The sequence below is a fragment of the Ictidomys tridecemlineatus genome, chromosome 10 (genome assembly GCF_052094955.1).
Source record: "Ictidomys tridecemlineatus isolate mIctTri1 chromosome 10, mIctTri1.hap1, whole genome shotgun sequence".
NCBI classification, from domain to species: Eukaryota; Metazoa; Chordata; class Mammalia; order Rodentia; family Sciuridae; genus Ictidomys; species Ictidomys tridecemlineatus.
In genome coordinates, this window is record NC_135486.1 from 34,986,502 (window position 1) to 34,996,775 (window position 10,274).

The following is a 10,274-nucleotide window of genomic DNA, read 5'->3' on the forward strand; positions in this document are numbered from 1 at the left end:
TCTGAAAAATGGCAACAATACTTCGTCTTACAGAAAATAGCAATAATGATGCCCTAGCGTACCTGATGAATATATACTAGCACAGACACACTCAAGAGAAGTGCTCCAGGAATTGCAGCTGCGAACACTAGTTCTGTAGCTTCCCCAGATGCCTGTTCCCTTGAAGGAGGTGCCAGCTCCTCCTCACGTTGGCATGCAGAGCCTGGCAGCGAGCCCTAACTGCCTAAAATGTCCAGGCCACAGCACTCGTGAGTCTGTCCCTCCCCCGTCACCTTCTACTAGCCTCCATTCTTAACTCTAACCTTTCATCTCAGAATTTCAGCTTTGATGCTTCCCACTTCCTTCCTATGGTTACTTTAACCGAAGTGAGTCAGGTCTTACTGAAAAAGTGACCACAGCCAGTCAGCTCCCACCCTCCATGAGCAGGGGGAGCAGGGTGGCCTGGGCAGAGCCTGAAGGGAGTCAGTGTTTACTCAGCCTCTTCTTCCCCTCTCTCCTCCAAGTCACAGGGCCTTGAGTAGGGCTTCCCCAGCCACGGTGCCTTCCCCCTCGGCCAGCAGACCGCAGTCAGAAGCCATGCTCACATTTGTCTGGTGGCTAGGGAGGGGACAGGAAAAGTGGCTGCTGGAGTCCGGGGTATCCTATCCAGGGGGGCCCACATTCTACTCTGTTAGCTCCAGCCCTGGTGCCCCTAATTTCAGCTCAAAAAGCCTTTGGTAGGAGTTTTTTTTTTTTTTATTTTGTTCTTATCAATAACAACAAATTTTGTGTACTGGAATCATCTCCAAGGGCCGGGAGCCAAGTTAGCACTTTCTTTTAATTCTCACCCTCTGGGCCTATGGAGCTTGAAGAAGCCAAAAAAAAAAAAAAAAAAAAAAAGACTAAAACAACTTTTTTGCCTGTCTATCTTTCTGATCTCAGTATATACAAAATAATCATATATATATATATGAAAGTTGTAGATGAACACTATACCTTTATTTATTTATTTTTTTAAGGTGGTGTTGAGGATCGAACCCCTCACCTCTCATGTGCGAGGCACTGAGCTATAGCTCCACCCCCACAAAATACTCTTTCTTAACCTTCAAAGTCAGCATAATTCTTAAGGAGTTAGGGGTACATCTGAAAGGACTGCATTATGGGAAGACCATGGTGGTCTTGCTGTTGGGCTTTGAAAGTGAGCATTGCCTTTTCTCCTGATCAAGTTTGGAGCCTCCTTTCCTGGAGAAGTTGCTGGCTTCCTTTCTCTGGAAGGTGTTAATTCATTCATTCGCCCCTTTCCTTTCATCTTGTGGAAGCCTTAAGAGAACCATTTCTGTCACCCAGGAATCAAATGACACCATGATTTGAATAAGATCCATTTATTTATTCAAAATTAAAATCTGCTGTGAAGACAGACAAACAATATAACATTCCCAAAGGAACTGAATTACTGGTAGTTAAAACTGAGTTCTATTAGAACCAACTTTAGGTTGCTATAAATAACAAGCTGGCCACAGCTTTAGAGAATGAAATGGTTGGAGAATGAGGTCAGGGGACTCCCTCAGAGATGTGGGGAGGTTAATCCTGGTTAACTGCCTGGTTTCTCTTCCTAAGAGGGGAAGAGTCTTTGCAGCAATCCAGGAGCCCAGATCCAGGGACAAGAGAAATCAGAAGGAGATCATGGAAAACAGCTCAACAGCCAGAAGTGTAGTCATGCTTGGGATGGAAACTTCCATTGGCTCCCCAAGTTACACTTTTTCCCCTTACAAAACTTATAATTTATCTTAAAACACTCAAATACCATAGGGGGTCACCCTATATAAACAGCTTAAACATAGGTGAAAATAATAAATATTGAAAAAATTATAATATTGGGCTTCTAAGTAGTTCACAGAGAAGCTCAGTAAATAAATAGAAATGGGAACTGAGGTATCAGAGGTTAATAAATATTCTAGGAGAGAGGTGCAACAGGGTTTTCGAAGGAGCTGGCTTGGCTAGCTTACAACCCTGAGCCAGATTTGGGGGATTTCCAATTTATATCCTAGAGTCCAGTAGAGTTGCCCTTCTGGATGTTTTAGCTATTTATCTTCGCTGTCATGTAGGCTTCTATGTAGTTGATGAAGATGTCAAACTCACTCATGGCTTTGTAGATGCCTTTCTCTTGAAGCTGTACAGGGAGATAAGAAACACTTGGTTAAAACCTACTGGTAGACGACGGGCCCCCCTCCACTTGGAAGGGCAAGACAGGAGTCAAACGTAGAGGCTATTCTTGCTCTCTTGTGTTGGGAGGTGAAGAGTGACCCTGGCCATCAAGGATATGCCCAGCTGTCTTGGGAAAGGGCTGGGCCTTGACCCTTAGCACTCACAGGCCAGCGGGCAGTGACAGCAGCATCTACTCTGCAAAGCAAGTTTTCAAATGGTGTCTTTTCAACATTTTTAAAGGTCAGGTGTTCACATAGTGTTTATGCAGAATTTAATGAAGAGATATCAGAGGAAGCAGTTTGAAAGCTAGACGATGAGGAAAAGGAAATTTTTTATGTTTGCATTCTCCCACTAAGAGATCAAGCAGGCCCTCTGTCTGGCTGCTTTCACCTGTTAGGGGACTTGTGCCCCCTGATGCTGGAGCCCTTTCTAGTGAATGTTCCCAGCCCATGAAAAGGGCACAGACCACATGGCTTCTGGGAAATAGGGTTTAAGAGGTTCTTAGGCAGTTGGAAGTATGAAACCCCATTTAGTTTGGGAGTTCATATTCTCAGGCACCTGGGGAGGTATGAAGGGCAGATGGAAAGTGAACTTGAATCAATTCTAGATGAGTAAGAATTCTGCTTCCTGCTCATTCTAAGTTTAGGGGAATCCAGCCTGAACCCCCAAGTGTGTCTGCAAGAGCACAGGCACGTGTCAGCTTCCTGCACGTGTGGGTTCAGCCTGGATTCCCGATGAGCTACTTTCTTTCTGTTTCCTTTATCACTCTCCCCAGCACCTAACTCGCTGGCCCGTCCAAGCTGAAAGCTTGCAAAGACAGTCATTTAGAAACTTCCAAGACACTTCACAGAAAACAAATAGAACCGAGGCAGCTGCTCCTCATTGGCTGAGGAGCTCACACCATTTCTGAAGTTCCCACACCCCCTCCAAGTGTGGGACAGGCTGGCTGAGCACCTGCCACCCTCTGCCCTTGAGGAGTGGGCAGAGTTTGTGTTCTGCAGACCCTCTCTGCCCCCACCCAGGCTCACCTTGCTAAACGCATCCTTCACTTGCTGTACAGCCTTGCTCTTATTTTCACAGGGAAGAAAACGATGCTACAGAAGGAAAGAGAAAGTGTTAATGGCCCCGGTTCCTGGGTCCATGGCACTTGGGGGGACAAGTTGGTAGCATGAGGAGGGGGCCTGATTCATTCTGAAAGCCCACTTCTCCTACTCCCAGGGAGAATGGAGCCTACCTCAGTCTTACAATCCTGCCACCCAAGGGATAGAGAAGAAATAACCAGGGAAATGAAATGTTTGTCTTTTGCTTGCTTGAGAATCCAGGTGATGGATTCTTCCTCTGCCAGAACCCCAGTGTCTACTGTCCCTTTCCTGCCTCTTTTCTCCTCTCTTTTAATATCAGTTACCAAGGACCATTTCCAAGTGTCTGAGAAGTGGAGACATTGTTCCAGCTATGGGGACTAGGCCCTTTGCCTATCCCTGACCAGTAAGATGACACTGACTAATTTTCCAATCTCAGTGAGAGATCAAAACAAACCATCAGCCGCAAGGGTGGACTTCAGGTAGAGAAATAAATCATCTGGGAGATTTATTCACAGACACTTGCTTGAGGACAATAGTCCCCTGGTCCTTCTGAAATACTGGGAGAAATCCTGTCAGCCAGTTGTGCCACACTAAGAGACTTGTTTTCCAAAGATTGAGAAGAGGTAGGTGACACTTCTCCCTCCTTGGGAGCTGAGGCTTAGGTCCAAAGGGACAAGGGAGCCTTGGCTGAAGCTCAGGGCCCCTTTCATAAAGAGAAAGGGGAGTAGTTAATAACCCACAAATGACTCACAAATAACAGGAAAGCTATGTGCAAATCTTCACATGTAAATGCCTAGCGCTCCCCCACCCCACCCCCAGAGAGAAATGAGCAAGAGATCTGACTCCTGGCACCTTTCTGAATTCACAACTAGCCCTGGCACTCTGGGTCTTGGTGTGTCTCTGGATGTAACCCTGCTAGGTCATAGGAGATGGCATGCACAGGTCTGCTACTCACACAGCGCCGGAGCCGCAGTCTGAGGGTCTTCAGCTTCTCCCCCAGGGAGTTCACGTGCTCCTTGACATCTGGGCTGTGGTTCTCTGCCTGGGGCATCACCTCCACTAGGTAAAACTGGATCATCTCCGACAAGGCTTGGCAACCCAGGTAACCCTGCGGGCAGGTGCCAAGGAGTGGGGGTGACTGGGAGGAAGAGCTGGTGCAGCTAGCTGCAGAGGACACCCTGGTCCTGGGGACCTTCCTTAACCAGCCACCTCTCCCCCAGCATAGAGCCCTTTGTTAAGCCCCTGGCTGCTGGCTTTGTGCTGAGTTAAGATCTTCCTACTTCTCTTTTTCAAAGTGAAGGAAGCCAACCCAGCTGTCTGCAGTCACCCCGCCTCCCTTCCCTTAATCACACTGCACCCTCTCTTGCCCTGGCTCTCACCTTAAAGTCCTCCAGCAGGGACTCGCTTAACAGCATGTCATCCAGCTGATCCTTTGTTTGCTGTGAGAACAGAAGAAGCCGTGAACTGGAGGTTTGGGGAAACCTGAGATGCATGTCTTTCCCATGCCCTTTTATGTATGGAGTTTTCAATTTGTGATCTATGGAGTCCCTGCCCACTTAAAAAAGGAGAGTGCTAGAACTCCTTGTTAAATCAGGTCCTCCCACTCCAGATCAAGTTACTTTAAGAATCAGGCTGATTTTGAAGAGAAGGCAGAAGCTGGACTCAGTCCTGGTCTTTCCGTAGAGCCATAGCTTTTGTCAACCCTTTTATTCTTGAATCCCTTCTCATGTCTTGCTCTTTGCCTTTCTTTCTGTCCCTGGAGGACATCCAGCTCCAGTTCTGAGAACTCTCTAGGAACGGGAAACTTCTCCCAATGCAAGTTTTCTCTACTCGTGGTCCTGTCCCAAATCTCAGTCTTTAAGTTTTGGTGACCCTCTAAGCAGAGGCAATTTCTGTTTTTTTTTTTTTTTCTGCCCCAGAATAAGTGGAACATTTCTACCTCCCATCAGAACTTTCTTGTTCTCTCCCAGTCAATAAAGTATCAATCTCCATGGAATCTTATAGAAAGTTTCTGAGCATAGGAGAGAATGCATTTATGAACCCCTTAGGCAGCTTTCCCTGCACCTTTCCTACATCATCTGGGCATGGCTCCATTGTGGATTTTCTTAAGAAATTAGGTTTGAGGGGAATGAGTGTTGGGGATGGAAGGGGAGGAGGAGGAGGAAGAGGAATACCCTCTTCCTCTCCTGGCAGTCCCGGAAAGAAAGCAGCAATACTTACAAAGAAAATCTTCACCTTGCCAAAGGCAGCTCGGAGTTCTCGAAGCATGTGAGGCAGGCCACCTGGGAAGTGGGTGCAGGTTTCCTCAGACTGGGTGTTCTCTCCTCGGCTGGTCCCCATCCCAGCCAGGAGGACCAGGCAATATAGCAGCACGGGGTTGGGCATTGCGGAACTCTGCTTCTTCTGCAAGTCTGCCTGTGGTTTGGTTTTGCAAGAGCAAGCCCCTGATGTGTAGACCTCCTCCTGGGTCCCCTCTTTTATATCATGAGCTTGGTGAGGCCACCGTCAATTTCCTGAGGGTTTTTTTTTTTTTCTTCTCTCTCATTCAAGTCCCTCCCTTTCCTAGACTCCAATCTGTATTGGTTGAGTTTAAAATTTTTAATTTCTGCATCGTAAGCAAAGGACTGGTTGAATATTAACTTTGAGGCTCTTTTTTAACATACTTTTTTTTTTTCAGTTTCTCAATTAAAAAAAAAAAAAGTTAACTTCCTGAGGAGAACAGCTGTTCTGTGTGCAGAGGCCCACAGCTGTGAGTTCCATTCGCGTGTTCCTAGGTCAGAGTGACGCGAACAAATAGACCATTCCAGAATACACTGGGATTGAGAAATAATTGGATCCCCCTCAACCTAGGTTGCACACCCAGACTTTTCCTTACTGATTTGGGACGTCACCTGAGGTCTCTGGACTCAGTTTTTTCCAAGTCAAAAGTGGGGAGCTAAATGTCCTCCCTTCTTTAAATATCCTCCAGGTTCTTTCATGTCCCGTTTAAGGACAACCTCTTGACGAGGCTGGCATCCTACAGGACAGGAAGGTCGGGGTGAGCGCCAGCTTCTTCTCTGATCCTGGCTTCATTGAGATTCTCAGGTCTAAGTTTTCACACCCTCAGCTCTCTCAGTTCTTGGGAATGTTAGGAACCGTGGTCTGCATCCCCCAAAGCTTGTTAGGTGCCATTCCGATGGTTCTCACCATGACCCTTAGCATCTCCATTTGGTAGAAAGGAAACCATCAACCAAGGTTCAGAGCTGTCCTGTCACCCACACAGTGTCACCTGTGTGCTGAGTGAGGGAAGCACCCTTCTTAATACTGTCCCCAGTGTGAAGAAGGAAAGCCTGGATGAGGAAGTCCTCAGGTTTTTTTTTTTTTTAAATGTAAATGGCATTTTTCTATCTCTCTATCTATCTCTCTCTCTATCTATCTATCATCTATCTATCTATCATCTATCTATTTATTTTTGGTTGTGCTGAGGAGTGAAACCAAGGGTGCTTTGCCACTGAACTCTATCTCTAGCCCTTTTAATTTTTTTTTTTTTTAAATTTTGAGACAGATTCTTCCTAAGTTGTTCAGGCTGGACTATCCTCACGTCTCAGCCTCCAGGATTGCTGGGATCACAGGTGTGTGCCCCTGGGTCTGGCCAGTGTCTCTTTCGGTTGTAGGCTTCTATGCCGAAGCCTAGAGTTTGGGAGGTGGAGGAGGGAAGAACTAGACATAACAAGGAGAATGATTCAGAATTCCATGAAATGCTGGACAGAAGGGCCCCACCCCCTACTTTTCTCTATCTCTCTTCCCCTTCCCAAAAAAAGCCACAGTAGTCCAGTCATAGATGCGTGTGTGTGTGTGTGTGTGTGTGTGTGTGCACGCATGTGCATGTGTGCACAGGGCAGGGAGAAACAGGGCAGCCAGTTGGGGTTAGGATGAGGAGTGTTGTTCTACCTTTATTTGAGAAGGATCAGGGCAGTGACATCAGAACTCCGAAGATATCTGGAAGGTCTTGAGGGCTCCTTTGAAGTGACCAGACCTGGCCCTTCCACAGGGCTTCCCTCATCCCAGTTTACACAGTTACTTGGAAGAGCACTGGCCTGGGGCCAGGAGACCTGGGCTCTGTCCAGGCTTTGTCAAGTCATTTTTCTCAGGGCAAATCACTTGTCCTCCCTTTATCTGTTTTCCATCTACCCCAAGGGGACAGCCTGTCTGTCTTCTTCCCTGCCAGGGGGCTTTGTGCTTAAAGAACAAGTTGACCAGGTGGAGGGCATCCCCAAGGTTTCTGGGATTTCCTCGCCTTCCTGCTTCAGTGCTGGGCATCTTTGATGGTGCTGCGTTTTGCGTCTTCCTCATTGGAGAAGATGGTTGTGCCAAAGCAAGGAGGAGAGACACTCTGGGTCCAGTCAGTCTGGAATGAGAAGGAGGGAAGTAGGAGAGGCTCTAGACCCCCACCCCATGGGCTCACCTGCTGGGGTGACTTGTGGATCCGCATCAGGGACTGTGGCTTCTCTTCTCCACCCTTTGAGGAGTGTCAGTGCAGAAACTCAACCATTGCCAAAGAAGGAAGAATCTTCCAGAAACTAGAATGGAGTTAACCCAAGAATTGCTGTTGCTTCCAGATTTCTACTAGTTCTGCTGCCAGTAAGCAGAGAGGAAGGGTCCAGGGCTGGGATTCTCCACGCCTTTCACCTTTCTCTTTCCCTCTTGGCTCCTGGGTTTTCTGGGCTTTGTCTGCTTTTAGCCTGCAGGAGTACCGTGCTCTCTAACCTGCATGTTCTAGATACAGATGCAGCACCACAGACCAGCCAGGCCAGGAGTTCCCAATCCCAGGTGAGGCTGTGATATCCTCCCTGACCCAGGTAGTAGGGATCCCCTTCTACCTTTTTTCCCCCAGTGCCCTGTGCTTACCTCTCTGTGAAATCTATAATCCTGCACCACTCTACCTTGCCCCAACAGCTGTGAGCTCTCTGAGCAGAACATTACTTTATTAACTTATGTACCAAGTCCGGCCCACAGAAGGGACCAAATACACTTGAGATTGGCATAGCAGAGTGTCCCCGCCCCCTGTGAGCCTGGACCAAGGCTGAGGGTGTGACATCAAAGAAGCTGGTCTGGGCATAGACACACACTCAGAGGGACGGGGAGAGCAACTGAGGGAGACAGACAGCACCTCTTACATTTTCTTATTACAATTTGAGATATATGTGTAAATATACACTTGTGCTAAGGATGGTAGGGAGAAAGGAGATGCGTAAAAGCCATTTGTATCTTTCTTTAATCCAAACAACATTAAATAGGGCTGAAGTTGGGATCTGAATTCTTTGTTTTGAAAAAGGCATAGCCAATTATCTCCAGGTGTGTGTTGGGTAGTAGATCCTTCCACACTGATTTAAACTAATTAGCTCTTCCCATGTCAAAATTTCATCATCTAAATGGACAGAGATACCATTGGTGAGTTCCTTGATGTTAAGTCCTTATTTTGCCAACGAAGGTACTAGATTCCCTAAAACCTATGCTCCAGTATTGATATCAAGGGATAAGTATAAACACTGAAAAGTCAAGACCTTGGGCGCTTAACATTGAGAAAACATCAAAAACAACATAGACAACTCCTAGATCTCAAGTCTGTGAGGACATCTGTTCACCTGGAAAGTCATTGGAATGCATCTGGAAAAGTTCCAAACTTATAGCCACATCTCAAATATAAATGCCAACAAGCTCATAGTAGGAGATTTGAATTTGTGTTTTCATATGAGGGAACAGCCCGTTCAGAAAGGAGGTGAGAGAGTAGGCACTTTTGGATGGCTGGAGTGACAGGCTGGGTGTCATTTGGTTCTGTGAATTTGAGAGGACCCAGTTGCCCCTCATGAGACTGTGAGCTCCTTGGCAGCAAGTGGCCCGAGTCTCATTCGCCCTCTAGTCCAGATGGCTAGCAGGTGTCTAAGAAATGCCTATTAATTAAATACAAATAAATTTTCCAATGGAGACACATTGGGAAATCGGAAAGTTGTGGGAGGGAAAATATATATATATATTTTTTTGTCCTGCTCCAAAATATTCCCTAATTTCTGTATTCAGCTGAATTGAAAGAAAAATCCTACTTCAAAAAGAAAGGGATTTGACTTTTTGTCTTACCCAGCAAGAAGTCCAGAGGCTGGCAGTCTGGGGCTGGTATCACATTCATGACATCTGGGATCTGTGTTTTCTTCCTTTTTGTTTTCAGATCCTTTGTTGCTAGAGAGAGGGAGGTGATAAAATCTGAGTCCCAAGGCATGTCAGCACAGGAAATTTTAATAATTTTTTGGGAAGCTCCACCTAGTTGGTTTCACCATTTTTGGCTGTAGAGGAATTGGGCAGATGAGAGTTGCTGGTGTGTGTGTGTCCAAATAGATTTTCAAGGGTCCTATCTACAGTGCACAAGCTCTTACAAGGAATCCATCCACATGCTCAGCAAAATGGCAGCCATCTTGCTATAGTTGCCCTGGATCTTGCTGTAATTCTGCAGTTCAGATCCAAGAGTGGGGACCAGGCTGGGAGCCCTGTGGGTTAGCATTAGAGCCACAAAGGGAAGGTTAAGGATTCCTGGCTTGCTGGGTTTAGCAGAGCAATAGGGCCACTTGGGGGAAAGGGAGACAACTTTCCTGATATTGAATCCTTTTGGGGTTTGGCTCCTAGATGCCCTTAGTTTTATTTACTTTTTAAAAATATTGATGATAATGGGAGTTTCATTTCTTCTTATCCAGGACATTGAGCATGGAAAACATTTTGCTAACTTGAAATTTCTAGTATTCCCTTGAATAATCTTCAGCTTGTTGGGCAGAGGTTTTCTTGGTGCCTTTGCTATAACAGATCTCATGAACATCATACCTACCCAGTGTGGTTGGATGAGGTCAAGGGGACAGGGGTCTGTGGGCTGTGTTCTCCTCTGGGCCCCTCCAACTTGGGGCCTTATGATTAGGGTACTTCAGAATAAAGCCCTGGTGGGTTAGAATTTTAGGAGGGGCCCAAGTTAGGGCTAGTCCCTTCTCG

The 10,274-nt window shown here is 46.6% G+C and overlaps 1 protein-coding gene across 1 annotated transcript; it reads right to left on the minus strand.

Annotated features, from left to right (window-relative positions):
* Positions 1-1,368: 1,368 nt before the first annotated feature.
* Positions 1,369-6,098, minus strand: Il10 (interleukin 10). The gene is made up of 5 exons (XM_005329480.3): positions 5,487-6,098; positions 4,646-4,705; positions 4,222-4,374; positions 3,213-3,278; positions 1,369-2,149 (listed from the first exon to the last, which is right to left on the minus strand). The coding sequence occupies exons 1-5, from the start codon at positions 5,649-5,651 to the stop codon at positions 2,057-2,059; spliced, it is 537 nt and encodes a 178-aa protein (XP_005329537.1). The 5' UTR covers positions 5,652-6,098; the 3' UTR covers positions 1,369-2,056.
* Positions 6,099-10,274: the final 4,176 nt, after the last annotated feature.

What these genes read in the sequence shown, in the direction of transcription:
- Il10 (XM_005329480.3), bottom strand. Translation starts at nt 5,651, where the DNA reads ATGCCCAACCCCGTGCTGCTATATTGCCTGGTCCTCCTGGCTGGGATG. An exon ending in CCCTGCTGGAGGACTTTAAG is followed by an intron (nt 4,375 to 4,645) that starts GTGAGAGCCAGG and finishes ACCTGCCCGCAG; the next exon opens with GGTTACCTGGGTTGCCAAGC. An exon ending in TGAAGGATGCGTTTAGCAAG is followed by an intron (nt 2,150 to 3,212) that starts GTGAGCCTGGGT and finishes CTCCCTGTACAG; the next exon opens with CTTCAAGAGAAAGGCATCTA.